The sequence below is a fragment of the Egretta garzetta genome, unplaced genomic scaffold (assembly GCF_000687185.1).
Source record: "Egretta garzetta isolate BGI_Z169 unplaced genomic scaffold, ASM68718v1 scaffold30, whole genome shotgun sequence".
In the NCBI taxonomy this organism is placed as follows: Eukaryota; Metazoa; Chordata; class Aves; order Pelecaniformes; family Ardeidae; genus Egretta; species Egretta garzetta.
In genome coordinates, this window is record NW_009258383.1 from 7,765,614 (window position 1) to 7,788,261 (window position 22,648).

The 22,648-nt window shown below is 40.9% G+C and overlaps 1 protein-coding gene across 1 annotated transcript in view; it reads left to right on the forward strand.

The window, feature by feature from the left end:
• Positions 1–22,648, forward strand: part of SCIN (scinderin) — a 131,618-nt gene that overhangs the window by 84,670 nt on the left and 24,300 nt on the right. Inside the window, exons 3-4 of the mRNA XM_009642102.2 lie at positions 330–491; positions 13,682–13,831. Of these exons, the coding sequence (XP_009640397.2) occupies positions 330–491; positions 13,682–13,831 (312 nt within the window). The remainder of the gene's footprint in view (positions 1–329; positions 492–13,681; positions 13,832–22,648) is intronic.

Here is a 22,648-nt window from a genome sequence, read left to right on the forward strand (position 1 = left end):
AATGTGGTTCAGCATTACCTTGTCCTCTGGATGAATCAGGAAAGTGTGGTAAATCCTGTGCTTTCCCTTTCCCCATTCATCTGAAAACCCTTTGAAGCAGGGCGACATCTGCTCCCTCAAATAAAAGCTCACATCTGAGAGCACAGAAACAGCAATGTTCCCCAAATCTGTCTGGTCTGTGGGCAGCACTGTTAAACAGTATATTTTTGGCTCACCTCTCACTGCATAAACTCTATTTAACCCTGCTAGCTCATCAGCTGTAGCAAAAACAAATTTGCACAAATCAAACTGAAATAAAACTTGCTGCTTTGTTGTTTTGTTTTATTCAGGCAGGTGGGGTTGCCTCTGGGTTTAATCACGTTGTTACTAATGATCTGAGTGCTCAGAGGCTTCTGCACATCAAGGGCCGGAGGGTTGTGAGAGCCACAGAAGTCCCCCTAGCTTGGACCAGCTTCAACAGAGGAGACTGTTTCATTATTGACCTCGGAACCGTAAGTCTTTCCTAGAGCAAAACACATTGAAAAGTAAGAGAAGCATCATTCATTCTAAGACTTGAACCATCCCCTAAAATGCACAACTGATTTTGTCATTTACCCAAACTGACAGAAAGAATCTGCTTTAGAAAATCAGTTTTAGTGTCGTGACACTTTGAAGGTTCAAAACTGCCCTAAATGTTTTCTGAAGTATGCATAGATTATCCTTCAGGAAACAGTTTGCTTTCCCACTCAAGGCATTGGGATTTTTTACTACGGATGCTTGAACCTTAAGCTGTAGACAGTAAGTCCTGTCTGACTTTGACGCTATCCACCATCTGAATGCGATCAGTGCTAGGATTCAGAGCAGAACACAGATCAGACCTTTCTCTTAAGAACATTTCTTCATATTCATGAAACTTTGATCGTGACAAATCACCCTAAAGAAATAGCTGCAAAAGAGGTTGTCATAATAAACTTGTCATACAATGTGTTGTAAAATTACTTAAGTATTTCATGAGATCACTTGAGAAGCGATCCCATACTTCACGGCTTTCTGCTGAAAGCAAGTAGAGAGACTTAACACGGAAGCATATGGACAGATAAGATAATTTGGCTTGCTTCAGATGATTTGAAGTATAGTGCTGTCACCTAAGTATCAAAAAGTCTTAAAATTAATTCTAAAAGTAGCGGCTGGGATGTAGTCCATGCTAGTTATATGCTAGTTATCAGTTTGAAATTATTCCCATGCATATGCTGACATGTATAAAATGAAGAACATGTGAAAGAAAATAGCTTATCTGCAAGGCAGCAACTGCAGTTTGTGGTCAGTTACTTCAGCAAGATTTCAGAGAAGAGTTCCCTGAGCTCTTTAGAAGAGGAGCTATTCTGAACTCCTGTTATGGGTTTGGCTGTTTCCTCTGAAAAGTATCTCCTGGTGTGGTAATTGAAGATATTGGTATCAAGGAGCTATATTGATTATTTCTTTTAGAATTTCATCATGCTTAGCAGACTTCAGATAGAACAACCAGTGTTTTTCCTAATTTTATCCCATTCCTCATACGCTACTATGGTCTAATCATCTGAAACAGCCAGGTGATCAGTATTGAAACAGCTATCTCTCAATGTTACTTTGTATTTAGGGTACATGGAAGATATCAAATTATCTATTCCCTTTCAGAGTTAACCTATGGGAGATGGGAAAGCTGGAACTAAACATTGATAGAAAGTGCTGCTTTTGCAGTCAGGCTGTCACAGGGCTTGAGTTTTCTGGTTTGGAGTTAACCTCCCATGGACACCCTGTGGAATGCCCATGAACTTGACTTGTCCTGGCTCTTACTGTGCCACAGTTATCCAGCTCACCTAAAGTAATTACTTGGGTCACACTGCAGACATGACAGTGATGAAACACGCTATGGGTATATAATGGTGTTACACGTATAGCTTGGGGTTCATCCCTTTTAATGAGACTTGTTGAGGAGAGCACTGTCACTAAGCAATTTAAATGTAATGTGGCATTAAAGTCTTGATTTCTAATACTGAACGTACATTGTGAACCTTTTTCTTTTTTAGTGTAACATCACTCTGGTTTCTGATTTCCTGTCTGACAAGACAGAGGTCAAGCAGCAATGCAACCCTGTGCCTTTGTAGGAAGAAAGATTAGATGTGAACAACATCTAGATCTCTTCTTTACCACGCTATGGGAAATGTCAGTCAAATCACATGACTAATAGCAGTTCTTGGTCTTGTGTCAGTGGTATACCAGGGATGGGTTTTTTTGGATGTATTAACAAGTTAAGGAAAAAAGTGTTTTAGCATCCAGACATTTGTAGTAATTTCATCATAGGTTATGTAAACCAGACCTTTCTTGTGGGAGATGAAAAGGCAACGTGTGGCACACTTGAAGATGAAGATATGTCAGTCTAGTGAAGTGCCTGTAGAGAATAGGTGTGGTAGAAAATCCACTGTCACAGTGGAAACCTTGAGCAAGTTTTACAAGAAGTATATTTCAAGCTGAAATAACTGTATTTCAGATTGAAATTTTTCATGAGTAAAGGTCCACTGTAAATAAGTGAGTCTTTACAGGAGCTCTTAATTGAATTTAAGGATCCTTTAAAAAAGAAAGATTTTTGGCTCAAGTAGATTCCTTTACTTAATTGAAATAAAACGAATCTTGAATAGGATTGCTCTTGATTCTTGGGATTTATTGCAGGGCACTACTGAATCATTTTATGAGAATAATGGGCAGTAATTGCATAAAATAATGAGCTTATGGTCAGTGCTTTTAATATCAAATTATTGTAGCATGTCAAATAAGGGAATTTCCAAGACTTACTGTTCCCAGTCTTAGCTAATGAGAAGAATGGTCCCCATGCCACTGCAAAACTGCTTGTGCAGTCCATTTCCTGTTACATTTTATCAAGCCACTTATCTAATGCAGTGAAAAATCACTTTTGTTTTCCCACTGAGCTCAGTTACAGCAGTGTTTTAGACCTGTGGCTTGAACAGATAAGGGAAAATTGAGAAAGGTAATAATTATCAGGAATAAACTCATTAAAGTCGCTAAGGTTTCCCTCCTGGTGATAATGCCTTAAGTAAAAAGCGTTTGTGTCTATTTCTAGCTAGGTGCACATATTCACAGTTCATGTTCTGATGGTTACCTCATATTTAGGTGTGTTGCTAAACCACTTTTACAACACTTCAAATACCCTGCCCAGGTCTTACCTTGCCTTCTTTGAACTCTCCAGGCTGGAACAGAAAACAGCTGCAGATGGCAGACAAAATGCTGTCTCTGATATGAGGGGAGTCATTAGCTGTGGGTAATGTGCAAAGGCCTTTTATTTGAACAGTCTTCTGTAAGACCATGACATGAGCACTGTGATCACCAGACTGATGTTACAGTGCAATGAGTGATTCAGGAGGGTGCCTGGGGTGCCAGACCCTGATTTATGGTTTGGTGGTGGATTTTTTTTTTCTACAAGGGATTTCCATGACACCTCCTTGACAAACCTGGGAATCTCCCTGGAAGGGAGCCTTTGGGACAGGACAGGCAAGACAAGAGCAAGTTGCTGAGGAGGCTTTGTACAGGCCTGGAGTAAAGCACACCTTACCTTGTCAGGTTCTGCATAGCACATCCTAACCCAGCATAGGCGTGCTCAAGCCCTCCCAGAAGCCATGGTCTTCTGCCACGCTTCCCATCCTGTCCTTTTGGCTGGAGGGTGCTGAGCTCTTCCTGGTGTCCCACCTGAGAGGCAGTTCTTGGTGACCACAAACTGCCTGGCGTTGCGCTGTGCTGTCCCCTTTACCTCCAGATGCAGCTCTCCCTGCATCACCCCATCCTCCAGCCACCTCCCCTAAGCCACATCTCTTTCTTCCTCCACCACCAAGACACATTCTCAAAACAGCAAGGAGCACAAGAGGGCATGGAAAATGACAGTGAAAGGGAAGGAAAAAGATTAATCATTGTGCCATTCAGTGAATAACATACACACTGTTTCCCAGGCTATTTTAGTATTATCCAGAAGCTTATGTTAATATAGCTTATATATTTATATTTCTGATAAGATGTACTAAAGACTTTAATTTCTTTTGTCAATATTCTTCGTGTTTGGCTTAAAATGGGAAGGAAACTTACAGTATTGTGAAGTTCACCCTATGTATGTTGGTGTACACTGGTGATGTACAAAATGTGAATGTTGAGACATGTTGCTAATTTGCATACTTATCAAAACATGGAGCAGAAGTAATGGGAATAGTGAAGCTACGTGAAGTGATCCGCTGATTTTATTGAAAGCTTCTCAGCTCAGTTTGGGAAGCTCTGCTGGGTGAAGGCTGTCTAAAGTTGTATCCTTAGTGACAAGCAAAAATATTCTCTATGCGTTTGTTCAGATAGACTGGTTGTCTCTGACTTCTGTCTTGTTGGGAGGCAGCAGCAGTGCTATGAGCCAAGTGACTGCAGAGGGCAGGGAGAGGGCTGCGTACCACCCAGCCTCCTGGAAGAAATTAGGAGACAGTTGTTAAAATAAGGAGGAGGGTATGTGTGATAAGCATCAAGCAGTTCTGACCTTGGGCCTAACTGAGGCTGGAAAGTTTTGTCAGTACAATCAAAGTTCTGCTAATGAAATGTTACCCTCCTTCCCAAAGGAAGAATGTAGACAGTGAGGTGATAACTGTATCTCAAGTTAAGTGAAGACTGATGATAAACTGCACTTAGTTGTCTATCCTTCCCATTCCTATAGTGGTGCTGATAAACTGATTTATAAACAGCCAAGGGGTTGCTGGTTTGAAATTTAAGGGCCTGCAGTGTGCTTAAAGACAACTTCTTGTGCCATTCGGCAATCAATGCATGTACTTCTCAAGGGCTCCATGAATCACAAGTGAAAATTATGATGTTAGAGCTCAAAAGTATGAGACTGAATAAAGCTGTTGTGATCATGTATCTGTCAGTATGCTCCTACCTGAACTCCTGACATATAGGTATGTCAAAAGGAAAAAGATTGCTGTCTTGCACAAAGACACTAGAAAAAATGCATCAAAGCAAAAAGGCTGGCTTTTTTTTGACAGCTGCTTTTCATAAAAACCATTAACTTGCTATAGATTAAATTATGTTTACAAAAAAAACTTCTGCTTTTTAACAGTAAAAGACCAAGATGACAGATACTTGCTTTATGACTGTGTCTGTGGGGTATGATTCAACATCACATTGCAACCGTAAACACAGTTAGTAGTTTTGCTTGCTTCTGTAATCTGCCTGCCTTCTTGCCTGCACGATCTCTTCTAGGTGGCTTTGCTTCTCTTCATGTTGAGAACCCAGTTCACAATAAGCATATTAATTGCTCTAATAAAGTCACCGCTTGGGTATAAACAGGACTGGAAGAGCAGATTCTTGCACGTTGGAGTTCATCACTTTAAGTTTCTCTTTCTAGTTGCTTTCCCTGGCACTAACAACCAACTACTCATGTCCTTTTTCCATGTTTTTCCTTCACATGGTTTCTCCTAACCTCTTCCCCAGTTTCCCCCAGCTGAGAGTTAAACTATTGCTCGTGCTATAGCAGGGAGCTGCCAAACAGAGCAGAGCTTGAAGAACTAAACTGCTTTAGTTCTTTATTAACTTTGTGGATTTGTTAACACCTTAAAAATGTGGTTAGATCTATGCACAGTGTATCTTAGTAAGCAAGCATTTCATTTTTCTATAAATCTGTGAACCAGTTATTTTTACAGTTCCAGCAGTGTGAACTCCAGCATTCTGGAAATTGTTATAGTCCCAAGGTCATCAGATGAAGAAAAATAAATATTAAGCCTTTCCCCCCGCCTGCCCCCCACTTCAGTTAGAGTATTCAGGGTATGTAGTTTTCCTTCAGAGTCTGTGGACTGGAAAGGTTCCCCTCGCCCCTACTTGTATGCAGAAAAGTGGCTGAAACGGATTCCTGATGCTGTAGGAAATCCAGATGTTTTGCTGCTTGAGCTGCTGTTATTTAGAGTGAATATCTTCCTGGTACTCGTCCCTTAATGCACTGTGGTGTAGCAACAGCTATTCCTAAAATATACTAGCAAAACAGGTGTGAGGAGAAAAATGAATGTAGTAAGTGTATGACTGTGGTACTTATTTTTATTCTGACAATTTGTTCCAGTTGAATCAAATGGGAGACTCCAAGACTGGTTACAAAGACCCTGTTGTAACTCTACAAGGGCCAGGCTCGTGGTGGCCTCGGCAGCATTCTGGCTGAATGAATTCAGAGCTTGTTTGGGGTTATCAAAACTCCACAACTCTCAATGGTTCACTGTATTACAGTTTCAACAAATGTAAAAGGCAGATTTGATGAATACATTAAATTATTTTTTTTCTTTTCCCTGCCTGTATCAAAAATTCAACAGTCAAGACAGGAAAAAAACTTTGAATAATTTAAGGAAAAAAATGTCTCTAGAAGCCTATATTAACCTGGTTCAATCCAAACATTCTTCTTAATGTATATATAGGTTCCTAAAAAATCTGAATGTCAGTGAACTGACAAAAAGTGCTATATCCTAGTCACTTTTATTCAGTGTTACTGTTCAGTTTTCCCTACCATTTTGACTTTTGTTTTCTTGATTTAGCACTCCTTTTTTTACTTAAAAAAAAAAAAAAAAAAAAAACTCCCCCCCCACCACAGTCCTGGTTTAGGGCTCTCCATTTTATTTCCAAAGCCCTGTTCTTTGAATTACAAACACCAAGGTAATGTGCATTTGTTTTAGAAATACTTCACTGATAACTGAAGGCATTGGAAGCATTTCTGTTGTTTGCTGTTTATATATAAACTTTTTTCAAGTCTATTTGTATTCTGTATTGGCATTTTTCCTTTAAATCTTAGATTTAATTTAAAAGACTAGATTTTAACAAAGAACAGTTTCAGTGAAAATGAACTCTTGCCTTATCAGAACAGCTGTTTATTAATGACCATGAAGAGAATTAATGGAGTCTCAGCTGAGAGTATGTCAATTCTTTTGATAGTAGCATAAGATATGTATAAAAGCTTTGCCAACATTCGTGCATGCTCAATCTGCCTCTAGCTTTTGTAATTTTTTTCCTGCTTCCCTCAAGAAGTGGTATCTTTGGTTCACTCACGTATGAGCATTAGGAGTGCAGGCTCTTTCGGGCACTTCTGCATCACAGCTCCTCTCCTCCTGACCCACCTTTCTTTACAAGCCTCATCAGCCCTTCTTCTACCTACCCACTGTGAAACCACTACAGTGGCTGTCTGTGATGTGGTGATTTGCCCAGGCTCTGATCTGCTTCTATCTAATAAACAGAAGCAGTTTAGCCTAAGGGAAGAGAGAAATTAAGGCTGTAGTAACTTCACAAAGCTTCTTTCTACGCTTTTGGCCATTTTGTATGAATTGTAGGGGTAAAGAGAAAGTAGTATGGTGTTTCACATGGGTGAGCAGATTTAGCTGAAGGCCTTTTTTTGCGCTAAGATGCTCTGCTTCATAGCCATGCCTCTGTACCTAATGTTGTGTTTTATAGGAACAGAAGACAATATCCTGACTGACATACATTAAGTCAGCATAAGTAACGTCATGTTGACATGCCAGGATCCACACTATAGATTTAGCTGACTCAACTAAGAGTGGTAATTTTTCTAATTGAGGTGCAATTACATTCTGGGAGCATGTTCTGGTGTAGATGCGGGCAAAGGTAGACAGGTTTAGGGAGCATCAGGGCCTGCCAACAAAGAATGGAGGCACGCCAGCTTGTGAAACTTGGCTTAAAGTCTTTCTTTAATGAAAGCTTAAATTTTTATTTAGTGTTTTAAGATTAGTGAGACTTAACCTCTTACACATTTCACTGTTATTTTCTACCAAAATTGAAGTTTTGCAACAAATTTGCTTCAAATTAGTTTTGAAACCCATATAACTTGTTTAGCTTTTTAATCTCTCTTCATGTAAGAGAATGCAAATCAACAATTACAGTATGGGGCTATAGTTACTAGGCATTTCAAAAAAGATATAGGTTTAAAACACTTGTATGTTCAGGATGTGTTTTTAACTAGAACAAAACTGTGAGTTCTTCACAGATTTAAGCTTCTTGGCTTTTGCTTTCATTGTCCTGGCTAAGATTCACAGGAAAGACACCAGGATGCAGAGTATATTTTCATTTGCTTCTACATTGAGCAGGCTGCCAGTTGAATACAGAGGTGGCTATGTGTTAGAAGGGAAAATCTGGGGGTTTTATGTCACTTCTGAAATAAGCTAATTTTTTTGTTTGCTTTTCCTTCTCTTGCTCTGTGTGCCATTTGGGGCTGGAGCAGGAAGGCAGGAGGTGTCTTTTCACAATCCCTCTCTGTACAGGGGAAAGTGCCAAGGTGCTCTTACTCAGTTACACATGAGCCATGCATAGTCATCCTGCCACACACTTCTGTATATAAGCTAAATGTTGGGTCATTTTTAATGTGCTGCAGAAATCTCATGTGACTTCCTTAAGGTCACTCTGCAGGCCAGAAGCTATCAGAAATAAAAGCAGTGAATCCTGCTGCTCTATAACTAGAAGACCAAACTGCAACCCCAAAGCGTGCAGATGAGGAGAGACCTTGCTATGACCACAGTGAGCATGGCACAGACCTGTTTTGCCTTCCCAAACTCCCTCAGGAGCTCTAGGGTGGTCATTGTGATTATTCAAGACGTTTTCTCACCCTCGGCTGCTTAATCGCCCTACTGCGATCCAACAAGTGTATTGATACCAACAACCATTAATATCAGGTAGCAGAATAGCTGCTCTCCTCCATAGTATCTCCCTCAAACTCTGTTAAAGAGATTAAAAAAAAATACTGCTAGTACAAACTTCTGAAAATAAACTGGGCTTGGCACAGGAATTACTGATGAATGAAGTTATTTTTTGGGTTTTTTTGAGGGGAGTGAACACTTGAAGTCTATTTTCATTTTAATGGAAACATTTTTTGTCAGCCCGCCAATTCAAAATAAGGCTAGCAAAACAAGCCTAAAAATAGTGAAGGTGTAGCACAGCTAAGAAATTGTGAAAGCACTGAGTGAGCTAAAGCTAAATACCATATTATGGCCCTAGCTGAGCACTTTATATATATGTGTGTATGTGTGTCTAAAAATAAATAACATGAATAATAAAATACAAGCCAAATGCTCAGTGGTCTGTTGGACATGGTTAGATAACTAGCTGACTGTATTTCAGGTAAATCAAGATCTAAATATTAGCCTTGCCAAGAAGTTACTTTAACTTTTAAAAATATTTTTTTCTGGCTTTAAATTGTTAAAAACCCAATCTGCCTGGAGATTGAAATGGGAAAGTTAGATCAGGAAAACAAACTTGTAAAAATCCAGTTGAACTTCTGCCATGAGGCCTCAAAATTAGATACATTTAAAAATAGAGAAGATGACTTGATTTCAGAACAGAAAACTAAATCTAAGTTCCTGAAAGCTTGTAGCAGTGAATGCTTAAGATATTTGTTTGGTACTCTTAGTAAATACAGGAAAATGTTATATACTTTGGGACGCTTTCATGACTTGTGGCTGCTCACTTCCTTGTACTAGATTATACAGTATGTGAAGTTTAGCTTTCAGGGTTTTAATAAAGAATAACTGTCTCTATTCTCTAGTGCTGAAAAGAGGCAGATTCTTATTTCTCTAGCTTTTAAAATCAATTGAGTTTTTTTAAATAACCAGGGAAGATGGAGCTTGTAGGAATGGTATGGCTCGTCCACGCAAACTCCAGATCAGGGATGTCTTCAGACACTGCTTGTTGATTCAAGTTGGAGTTTTTTATGTGGCAGGAGAGAACCTTACTACACAAGGTTTCTCAAGGTTACAGCTAACAAAATTTCATATTTATTTATTTTAGTTCAGGAAAAAAATATTTAGGCCATATTATTTTCTGGGAATGTTTCTGTAGTTTAGGAATATGGACTCCATAAGGAAAACAATGAAGTCTGCAAATCAAAAAATCTGAAATCCATTATTGTAGATTTTCAAAGGCCTTTCTCCTTCCTCAGGCTGATTTGAAGGCTAGAACCTGAGGACTGTTGGAGAGCTCAGTTTAGTCACTTGCTGATTGAAGGCAGATGGGGAGAATATGCTGTGAATGTGGGGTAGCTAGGGCTCACTGTGCAGTGGGACCTTTAGGAGATGCTAAGAAAAGAAAATGTGAATTTATTGTCTGAGAAGTAAAGGTCTCTGTAATTTGCAATGACAGTTTAAGTCTCATGACATCCTTTGTGGTCAGTACAGTAAATACATTTAGTAGATGCGAATACTCGTTTGAGGTTACATGGCCGGTTACCAAAAGATGGCTAACATGTACAGCTGAAACTGAAAAACAAAACAAAACACCAAACCTCTGGGGAGGGTGGGGGGACCACTGCTTGGGAACAGGCTGGGCATTTGTCAGTGGGTGGTGAGCAATTGCCTTGTGCATCACTTGTTTTGTATATTCTTTCATCATTATTATTATTGTAACTTCCTTTTCTGTCTACATTGTCCTTATCTCAATCCATGAGTTTTACCTCTTTTCCCATTCTTTCCTCCATCCCTCTGCGGGGGAGTGAGCAATCGGTTGTGTGGTGTTTAGCTGCCTGCTGGGTTAAACCACGACAGCAGCATCTGCCTAACCTCTTCAGCTCTATATATGTTGTCTTCCTCTTCCTTATTGCTTCTATAGACTGTGGGAAATAAAGAATTGCTATTTATTGCTGCTTTATCTCTAGTGACTCCTATTTTCTCACATAATTTCAAATAAGCTCAATTAGTTGGAGGTAGGCCAAGATGAGAATGAGTAAGTTTGAGTGCTGAAATTCTGAGAAACTAAAGGAGTCTGTTTTAGGAAGTGTCCCAAAATTTGGGAGAAGATGGCTAAGGCAGTGCATGGCTATAATAACTATATTAAAAAAATCTGCTCAAATTGAAACTTTTGACTTTCTATGCACTCAAGGCAGTCTTTCATTAATTTTTTAGAAAATGATGTTTCCCCAAGTATGCACAGATATTTTCTTTTCCTGTGGAAATGTTGAAAGTCAGTTTTAAGATAAGGTTCAGACCTGAAGCCAAGGATGTCTCCAGGTTCTAGATACTTAGTAAGCTGACAGTATTTAAACTTAGAAGCAGATTTTTTTTTCCTTGTCTTAAGCCTACAGTCAAGTGGGTAAAGGGAAGCTCAAAACCTCACAGCTTTCATTGAGCAATATCTGCAAGTTGAAAGGGTTCCAGTTCTGGAAATCTGTGTAATCCTGACATAAGCTTAGAACTTTGTCTTTGACGGATGCTTCCGAAGGGAAGGGAACTTGGCTGCAAGATCACTGAGTTTGGGGTGGGTTTTTGTGTCCAAGATGGCGAAAAGTAAATATCAGACGTGACTAGCACTGTTTCTCATGCAGATGGCATCAACCTTAGCTGTCTTCTGAAAGTTTGTGTGTGCTAGTACTGAGAAGCTATACTTTATTTCTCATTTGTCTCAAGCCACGATTTCAAGCACTATTAAATAACAATAGCGGTCAGCAGAAGTAGCCTAAAATGCTTTTTCTGAATGAAACAGGTTTTCATCTGAAATCTGAGTTTTATTTTATAAACATCATAACACTAAGACCCCAGTAATTTACTCAGTGAGGCCTATGAGTAAATCCTTGTTATTTGCATTGTAGATGAACACAGACCAGTTCAACCTTTTTTGAAGTTGAAAATGACTATGTACCTTCATTGCTGTACTATTTGGGCTATTTGATAGAATCATGTGAAGAAGAATCAAATTACTTTCTTCCAGAAGAAAGGAGGGGGGAAATAAAGCAACCAGCCAAGCCGATTAATTTCCTTTGACTAGCTCCTTCCAGCTCCGCCTCTAGCTGCTCTGTAGCTTATGTTCTGCCTCTTCTTTGTAATTTTCATCAAGACTGAAATCTAATTCTTTATTCTGAAATGCTTTGTGTTCAGGATGAATAATGGGACTTGCCAAAACTGGGGGCCTTGGTCTGGATTGGGTGACCTGTTCTGTTAGGAGGCTGGTTCTGGTGGTGCTCCTTCCTGAGAGGTGCCTTGGGAACATGCTCTATTCTGATTGAATTGCACTTTCCCTGTCATGTGCAGGGCATACCTCTTCACTACCTATTCAGCCAGATGAGAGAAAGGCCTTGAAGGCCCGTAAGAGGGTATCTAGGAGTGGGCTTCTGCCACCAGAGCTTGCTCATCAGCACAAAGAGCTGTTGCTGCAGTGTCTGAGGAGCTCCTTGTAAAGGTGGTAATCGTGATGGGGTGGATTACTCCTAGCTTGCTCCTAGCTGCTTCGTTTCCTGAATGGAGGCATCTTTTACAGGTGTGTCTCTTGGCTTTATTTTGGTCAGTTCCTGAGGTAGGAAGGAGGACCAGGTATGTGTCCATGTTCTGCTGGGGAGAAACTTGGTGGTTTAACTGACCAGAAAAACTGTGTATTCTTGATCTGTAAATCTTTAGAAGCAATTTATAAAGGCACTTGTGATAATTCCAGGTGGAAGGGTTTGCATTAATCTGAGGTTGTTAAAGTTTTATGAGCATTGATCAGCTGAACACTGAGGAAAAAACTTCCAAGTTTTTGTTGAAAGCACCTATGTCATCTGTTTGTGCTTGAGCTGGTTTTGTGGTTTGATGCAGCTGAGTGTGTGACAAATATTACACAGAAAAAAGTCACCCAAATAAAAACTGGATTGAGAGATCTAACTTTACCTTTGAGTAGCAGATACAGTCAGTGTTTTCCTTGAGATTTTGAAATTGCTTTGTTTCTTGCCACGGATGAGAACCAGCACCGCTGAAATAGCATATAAGAGGAACAGCCAGATATAAAATAAAAATTTTCAGTAGCAAGTATAGGAGTTTCAGGTTCTTTGGATCACTGAAGATATCTGTATTTGGGATAAAATTCAATCAAACCAAAACTCTGACTATTCTGAGGTTGAGCGATCTCCTGATATGTGGATGCTAAATTACATTACATAAATATTTTGCATATTACTGCCCTGGTTTTGGCTGGGATAGAGTTAATTTTCTTCCTAGTAGCTGGCATAGTGCTGTGTTTTAGATTTAGTACGAGAAGAATGTTGATAACTGATGTTTTCAGTTGTTGCTAAGTAGTGCTTGAACCAGTCAAGGACTTTTTCAGCTTCCCAGGCTCTGCCAGGTGCACAAGAAGCTGGGAGGGGGCACAGCCAGGACAGCTGACCCCAGCTGGCCAAAGGAATGTCCCACACCGTATGATGTCACACTCAGTATATAAACTGGGGGGAGTTGGCTGGGGGGGGCAGCTATTGCTGCTGGGGGACAGGCTGAGCAGTGGTTGGTGGGTGGTGAGCAGTTGCATCACTTGTTTTGTCCTGTGTTTTGTTTCTCTCTCATTGTTTTCCTTTTTGTTACAGTTATTCTATTATTATTATTTTATTTCAATTATTAAACTATTCTTATTTCAACCCATGAGTTTTCTTATGAGTTTGCTCTTCTGATGCTCTCCCCTATCCCACTGTGGGGGAGGCTTAGCAAGCAACTGTGTGGTGCTTAGTTGCCAGCTGCAGCTAAACCACAATGATTACAGACATCTAGGTGACTTAGCAAATCTCTTCTGGAAAGTATTTCCAAAAGATGTAGCTTCACTGGTGTTCTGGTGGTTTAGGCCCATTAAGATAATTAAATATTAATTTCATAATTTTGTTCAGTGCTGAACCTATTGCTAATGTTTGTGCTTTTAATTCTTTTAGGAAATCTATCAGTGGTGTGGCTCATCATGCAATAAATACGAACGGCTGAAGGCTACTCAAGTTGCTGTTGGCATTCGGGACAACGAACGAAATGGAAGGTCTAAATTAATTACCGTGGAAGAAGGGAGTGAACCAGACCAGCTCATAGAGGTATTGTCATATGCATACCAGTTACTGACATAGCTGTGAACAAAATGCATTTACACCTCAGGAGCTGAATAGGATGGGGCTCAAACCTGATGTTCTTCAAGGACTCCAGGAACTCAGATTTAGGTTATGGTAGGCCACTTTATACTTCTTATCCAAGCAGTATTAAGTTTATTGGGAAGTAAAGTCTGAGATAATCAATCATATGAGAATACCTTTTTAAGACCTAAATGTTTGCTTTTTTTGAATTAGCTGTAGGGTGACTGAATTAACAGCAGAGCTCGTACCTGAACCACACTACCTGCTGCTCTGTATGAGGAAAGAGCAGCATCAAGGTGGGACAGCACCAAACAAGAGGAAGTACATAGAATTACTGTGTCTAGGATGTCAACAAATGTAGCAAATTGCATGGAGATGCATTGGGCCAAGCACAGCACTTGGCATCACTCCTTCTACTACAAACTCTCACGCACCTAGCCTCTAGTAACCCTAGTGACCCCCTTCCTCATATGTTTAGAAAGTCTAACCATTTATTCAAAAAAATAGAATTCAGATTTCAGAATTGAGCTGATCGAAGTTGAATGCAAAAAAAAATTTCCCTACTTATGGAGTTTTCAGATCTTGAAAAAATTATCAAGCACTGAGTTTTTGGAGGCCACATAATAATCAAAACCACTTGGCATTTGCATGCTAAATTAAGCTTTTTCTGTTCTAAAAAGAAGGGAGAAGGAAGCAGGGTTATAAAGCAGTGCTTCAATAAAAAGGGGAATGTACAGTTAGAATATTAACTTGTACTTCATATTAACTTCAGGAAGTAATGCTGGAGCATGTAGGTATGCCATTATTTTTGGTGGTGCTTACACTCGGTTGTGTCACATGAGTATAGCTAGTTATTGCCGAAGCAGCAAAAGATGCCAGGTGCTGAGCCACCAGCCCTCAGCCATGCTAGCTGTGGTGATGCTTTTGGATGACCTGTCCATCTGCTTGCAAAGGCTTTTTTCCTGTGGCTGTGAGTACAGATGCGACTGTGCTCAGAAGTAAGGGAGGTGGCACCCAGTACAGCAGAGATTTTTGAAGGAAAAAAAAAAAAAACAAACAATCCTCTGCCTGGCAACAAGAACTTTCTGCTCTTGAAATACCATCCAGGCCAAGACTCTGATTAAATTGACATGAACTGTTTTATGGCTAAGTTGGACTTGCAGAGAAGAGAACAGCATGCTGAGCAGGATGGCACATTCTTTGAAACCCATCCCCCCTTCCCCCACCAATCTCACCTGCTATTTCATGCCCCAGCTGGCAGCTGGAATTGCAGCACCAGCGGTGTTTCAGATGTTGTGCACTGAGTTGCAACAAATTGTGTATGTTAAGGCACCGTCTCCACCGGGGACACTTTTCAGTCGATTCCCACTGGTTCAGTTTCGCTAGCGTGTGACCTCAATATTCATTCTGCACTCCTCACGTGACCCACTTGTGGTCACTTATCGGGCAAGAAAACCTGTGCCACCAGGGATTCAGTGACAAACAATCCTCTGCCTGGCTTTTTACTTCCTTGCACAGACTTCTCGCAACAGCTCTGATGTGGCACGTATTCTACACCTGTAACTTTTATGAAAAGAGCACAGGTTGACAATTAGAACCCAACCTCCAGCTCCTTATTTGAATCACAGTATTGGGTTGCAGCCCGCTGCAGGCCGTGGCTGGGTGGCACTGTGGGAACCTGCTGGCACAGTCCCCTGGCAGCAGCCTCCTACTGCTGAGCCCATCCCGGAGTTACCGCTCTGCACGAGGCTTCCCGAAAGGTCGCATGTGAGCTGGGAGCACTGATCAGAACAGCTGCACTTTGCACCTCTTGTCCGACTAAGGTACGGATGCAGATGCAAAGTCAGGCTCGTGTGCCAGCACCGCAAGGACACGGGCCCGCCGCAGGGATGGCCGACTGCCTCGTCCCCCTGATGGGCTATGAGCAGCCCGGATAAGCTGGCCTCACCCCTGCATCTGTTTGCCAGACTTTTTCAGCTGTGTGCAACTGTTGTTTTGTAGCAACCTTGACACGTGATTGAGAGCAGGAAAAATGCCAAGACTGCATTTTGATCCTGTAGTGCATTGTTATTGTATCAGGGAATAAATCTTTTCTTCACTTGCTCAGCAGTGTATGAAGAAGTTTCTGCTTTTTCTTTTAGATTGTGAATATAGAGGGAAGAAAAATGGGTAGTTAATGCAAGTAGGTTCATGACTTTTATTGCCACCACTGTAATGAGCCTGATCTGAGTGAGTTTGCCAGCAGCCAGGGCTTAACTTCTAGCCTGCATCCTGCTGGGTAGCCTTGCTTTCAGAAGTGCTGCTCACATAATGGGGTTGGCAGCTCAGCTGTGGCTGTCCCAGTCCAAGCTCTGAAACATGCTGCTAATAAGCCAGGAGAATGGTTAACCTCACAAACATGTAAAAACTGTTAATCCCTATACCAGCTCAAGTTGTGTCCGGTTCCTGGTGTTCTTCATTTTGATATCTCCTTGCTGCCACGAAATTGTCTCTTAGCTTGCTGTGCCACTTGCCCAGGCTGACTGCTCTGAAACTACCATTGTGCTTGTTTCTTCCCTCCACATCAGGAAGGATGGATTGTTTTCCATCTTCAGATTTCTTAGAAAAAAGGTTGATTTATTTTCTAGCAAAAAGTATTACATACTTTTAATATTCGTTTTGTCACCTGATATGTCACTAAAATCAGAATGAGATTTCTTAAAATCATCTCCTCTGATCAATGTCAGAAATTAATTCCTCTCCTGTGAGCTAGAAGGACATCTGCTTCCATATCAGTGGCTTAACTTACTTGTGCAGTTGCTGCCAAAAAGTGTTTACCAGGCAGGGGCTAACATACCCACCACGAGTACCAACGCAAAGAGCAGATAGTGATCTTATCCCTGCTCTGTAAACACGGTCGTGACTCCCAGATGGTAAAGCAAGACTACACCCCACCGCTGAAGGAAGACGCACAGGCTGATTCAACAAACCCTTCCAGGCTTCTCCTCTTCCATGGTGGGATGAGCAGGGGCTGCTGTGGCTGTGCTGGGCTGGCATTTCCTGGCCAGCCCACTTGCCCACTGGGAGCTGGGGAGACACGGGTGAGGTGAACTAGTCTGACAAGGGCGATTGCCTGCTCCCAACTACCATTTTCAGCAAGGACCTGGGAACAGGATGGCTCTGCTTGAACAATTTGCCCATGAGAGACAGATGGCTGGAGCATGCCGTAGGGCTGGATGAATTGCTGTGGCAGGCCAGCATGATACGGCTCACTTGCCCTAGGAAAGAAGAGTGGCTAGAAGCTGGGTATGTGAGTAGTTTTGACAGTGGCGAGCCCTTTTTTCATCTGCTGTAGTGACCAGGGGCTACTTGGGAATGCACAATGACCGTCCTGTGCTCACTCTCCGAAAACAGTGTCTGGAAAGCTCAGACCTGCTGTGGGTGCAGAGAAGCTCTCATAAGATGCTGCAGGAATCACTAGAACTCTTTGACTGTGAAGATGAGGCAGAAACTTACTGTGCAAGCACGTAGAAGGTAGTTTCACCTCTGTGTTTGCACTTTAGGTGAGGTACTGACTGGCAGATTTAAATAAGAAGTGCTGTAGAGGGTTGGTGCCTTGGAATTTAAAAAATAAACTGACCACGATGGACAAACTGCTGCTTAGTAACTGTGACTGGTGTCCACAGTGGCAGCTGCCCATAGTAAAATTAACCAAATGCTAACTCTGCTCTGATTTTCACACGTAAACAGCTGAATAGAGCTACTCATTCTGCTGAATCTTAGGTCTGAATGTTCAAATTGTGTTGCAGGAAGTTTTTCATCTGCATGGGACCAATTCAAAAATAGGTCTTAGTGCTGCTGTTTGGTCTCTCTAGAGTGACCAAGTTAGGGTTAGAGCTAACTACGCTTCTTTTATTTTTTCCTTTAACCAAAAGGAACACTAAATGCATGGTTTCAAAGCTAACCTAGGATCAAAATCTTCTATGGTCAGTTGTTAACCCTGTCGGAAACCCCTTGGGACTGACTACGCTGACACTGGTGCTTGTCCTTCTGACTGCTTGCAATGGTAAGCAGAGATCTTGCGGCACCGTGTTTGCATACCCAAGAGAGCAGCCACCGTAACAGGTAGCTGTGCTCAGGATGGACAATTTTCTAATGGTAGTTGGAATCTCCACTCTAATTCTGAAGAGAAGCAAACCGAGGAAGCTAAATTTTAAAAATAATTTTCCACAATCTCATTATTCAGCATTGTGGGAAATGGCGAGCGGGATGAGTGAGTGACTGAGGTACCCTGTTTCCTTTCTCCAGTGAAGTTACCGTCCACTGTTTGGCAAGTGAATGTGTAAGCTGTGCCTCTGCTTTCAGAGTAATGGCAAGCTGGGGAAACAATGAATTGGACATGTCTGATTTTGTGAAGTTTTCTAGCTGTTCAGCAAGATGAAGCTGATTGCAGGAAACACAGACATTCAGTTCTGAGTCACCCAAGGGAAAGATGCAAAGCATCCAATCCTCCATGTGTAACGCACCAACACCTTGAACTTGTATCATACCTGTGGAGATGAAGTAGGAGAGCAAGAGAAAGTCTTAGTATACTTGTTCTACTATCTTTGTGTAATTTGAAATATTAGATACTCTAAAAGATTTTTAGATTGACAGTGCTGTTCTGACTACACAGACTTACCTCCCCATGATAGATTTTAAGTATCTCAGGCAGCTGTGACTGTCTGCAGGGTATAAGAGCCAATGAAAAAGTAAGATAAACTGAGTTTTAACTAAACTAAGTATTGAGCCTGCATCTGTCCCTTCTACTCAACCACAAAGTGTTCAGCTAACACTTTTCAGGATGGTTTGTTTTCTATGCAGTCAAAACTGTCTGATTCTTAGGACTATTTTATTGTTTCCCCACAAATTACTCCCTTGAAACTGGAACCTTGGTAGCCTGTGAATGCTGCAGTTTTTACTGCTGAGGGTTTTGGCTTTTGTTTCATTTTTGTATAGGTTTTTGATGTCATGGCTGAAACAATGAAACCTCAGAAATGTGACTGCTGAGGTCTAAAACCACATGAAAATGAGGGATCATGTTAGTATGCATCTTTGAAATTACTATTCTGCCTTTAAGTAAAAAGTGCCATGACTTTTGTTTACCTCAGCATTTGCAGCTGTTGTGTGCCTGGTTTTATTAGAGTTCTCGTGGCCCTACAACAGGCGAGTGCAAACTCACTTCTCATAAAATACTTGTGTAAATATTTAGCTAGTTTAAATGTTGAGCAACAGAGGGAACCTCTTCCTCCTTTCTGATAACGCTGCCTTTCTCCTCCCTCCTTTTTCTTTCAAGCTCCTTAGAAATGCTTAATTCTGAGAATTCCTGAATGCCAATGCCATTGTGTTCAGCGATGATTGTTTTTGCCTGTGGTGTGAATAAATACTACACTCTGAAGTATGGGAATGGTTTGATCCTATTACAGCCAGTCACACCTTTCTACCTCTGTAAGTGGAAGGGGACTGGTAGCACTGCACAGCGCTAACTCAGTCATGTGGATAAAAATCTCGAGAGCACAGAGAGTAAGAAGAGTCCATCACAAATGCAAGTTACAGAGGCTGCTTCTCTAGAGACCCAAATAATGCAAACCTCACCACAACGTCAAGCTCCGGTAAACCTTAAATTAGCTGGATAAGTGTCTGGGCATATGGATAATTGTTAAATTCAAGCCCCTAAAAATTATTTGCTACAGAACAAAGATAATTTTCAAGGGCAGCACAGAGCACAGTGAGCAAAAACTAGGGCTTGCTGTGACTTGTGACTAGCATAAATGGGTTTGACAGCGCAAGGGCATGCTTCTCTGAAGGAGCTAGGCAAGTTCCTGTGATCTCTGATCCTGTCACATGGATCATTGCATAGGGCTCAAAGAGCAGCACATATCCCACTGGTTTGGTACCTGCTCCCTTCCCAGAGCCAGCAAGAGTAGGATCTGCCATCACACCTCTGTAAAAGCAAAAATTGATACTGCTGCTCTTGTAACATTTGCATTTCTTCTTGTTCCCTTGCTTTTGGTTGTATTATGAGGTCAAGACATGCTAAGGAGAGGTTTATTTGTTTTGTATACAGAGGAGTGGAGGCACACAGTGGGAGTGAGGGTGACACAGGAGGAAGAGGAGGAGGGTAATCAAATTCCAGGCATTTGTTAGGAAATAAACAGTTGTTTAATTGTGTAGCTTGTACACAGTTTTACTCAAATGCTATGAATTCATATGCTACGAATTGCATGTAACCCTTATGATCCAGCCTGTCCTGTTCACGAGCAAGAAAATGCCCAATATGAAAATACACTAATGAAGTCACTTTAGGCCAAAGTATGTGTGGCTTTGGGACTAGGTAAGCCAAAGTTGTATCTTTTATTATCTAAATTGAGGCAGTTGGAAGAAAATGGACAAGCTTCCAGGGAGTTTAGTGAAATAAACACTAGAAATTAATTTCAGTCCCAGGGCAGAGGCGGTATTGAACAGTCACATACAAAGAAAAATGAATGCACTGAGAAATGGGTGAGGACAGTGGAAATTGTACCAGTTCCCAGCGCAAAGACTCAGCTGTGCAAACAGACACAGAGAAGTTAATTACATGTTCATGAGAATGCAAGGACTCAAGAAAGCTAATGGGCAGCAAATAGAAAAACTACTAGCTGTAGTTGCATAAGCTACTTAGGTGAAGAGACAACTTTCTCAGCTGCTTTGAAACTATGGGTCAAATTTACTCCTCAGGAAAAAAAATGCACTTCTTCACTGGAACGGTTTTGGATGTATGCAGGTGTCAGCAAGAACATAATTTGGGTCTTCACATCTTGACCAGGAAGAGTTTGTCGGACACAGACTCAAAGGAGGAAAATACTACGCATGCTCATGTGTGTTTCATGGCAACAGCTGTCACATCTGAGGAGTGGAAGTTTTATTAATCATTATACTGTTTAATTAAGATTTTTGATGGGCTATGAATGTGGATACAAAGTACAAACCCCTTGCTCTGCAGGGAGCCAGTTTCAAGCTGTCGAAACCAGGCATCCTGTTTTCTTTCTAATTACTGAGTGTATTTCCTTCATTAAGGACAGTCCTTTTTCTTGATGCAAATTTCCATTTAAAGGACTTAATTATGCAACCTGTACTCAGACAAAACATGCATGGCTTGGATTTCAGTATAGCTTAAGCTGCTTTGCACCAACTGAGCGTTTGGCCCAGTGTTTTCCTCAGGCCCAGGTAGAAAATCAGCAGGGGTTTTGCCCAAGAATGGCAGAGGGTAGGAGGAGGACTCTTCAGCAATGTTGTGAGATACGCATAATGTTCTTCAAACTGCAGTTTTCAATCTTGGCTGCCTGAAGCCAGGTACTTAAATGACAGCGAACTGAATAGAAGCTGCAGGTGGCAAGTACATATGAAAGTCAGGCGTTTAATTAGGTCTCTAAATACGAATTTCAGTGCCTGTATTAGAAATTTACTTCGGAAAATGTTCAGGCATATTGTACTGCATGGCATGAACTGTTTATGAACAGCTCTAATAATAGATGGTTGAAAACTTAATTTCTTGTACTAGGAAGAATGCTTTGGTACTAGGTATTTTAGTAAATTTCCAAAATCATAATGAATTTCTGGAAGTGCTTGCAATTAAACTATAAGGTGTCTCGTTTGCATTCTTGTGGGTGAGAAAATCACTCGTCTTTGTTCTGTTTCCTTCAGCTGTAGCGCTTGCAGGGTTACCACATTAGTCGATTATAATCTTATAATTGCATGTTAGAATATTAATGGAGTTTGTAATGGCCTTTTTCCTTTCTGTGCTAGACTATCAAGAAATCTATTGATGAAAAACCACTATAATTTTCAGTTATTAAATGAGCGTAATTAAGACGACAAGGCCAAAGAAAAGAGTTGTTAGCAGTTATCTCCACATGGAGTTGTTAGCAGTTATTTCCACATACTTTCTAGCAATGGGAGGATTTCATGGAGTAGAACTGAAAGGGCAGAATTTCCTTGCTGAATAAAAAGCTCAGAGAGATGCTGTTCCTGGAGTCCTGCATGTACCCAAGACAAATACATCTTGAAAGGAATTTTTTTTTCTTTTTTTTTTTTTTTTACCAGGTGTGCCTCATCCCAACCCCTGTGCAGAGCAACTCTCAAGGGATCTCTGCCAAAGGTTGCCTTTGAAATTCCTTTGGTGAAAGTTCTGCAGTGCAGGAAGGGCTCAGGGAGGAAAACTTTGTAGGTTTTTTTCAGAGGAGTCTGCATATGCACAGATTTCTGTTCCCTATCCAGGCCATGTAACACTGGAGCAGAAGTCTTCTCACATTTGGGCAAGGGTGAAGAACAGCTGTACAGAAGAAACTGTTCCACATGTTGTGGGATCAGTTCAGTGTTTCCATGCTGAAGAAATATGTAAATATAATTATTGTATTTATTGCAAAGCAGGTTATTAGGGCCAGGTCTTTCACTTACATAACTGCCTATGACTGTGATACTATCTGGCTTTACCTGTAAAAATAAGAGGTAAATAAAATTACGTAAGATGGATTTAAATATTGCAGTAATCGGTGCTGCAACTTCTAATTTTTAAGAGCTGTAAATCATAGGCCTTTTGTTGAACATTTGGGCTCCTTTACAGAAAATGTGAGGAGATGTAGGAACTTAAAAACAGAAATCAGTTAGCAGAGGGCACCTAAATAGCAGATTTTCAGAGCTAAGCAGGATGTATCTCTTATACAATTAGGTGAAAGAAACATTCTTGCTCTGTCTCTTTTTCTGTCCTAATAAATATTTATTACA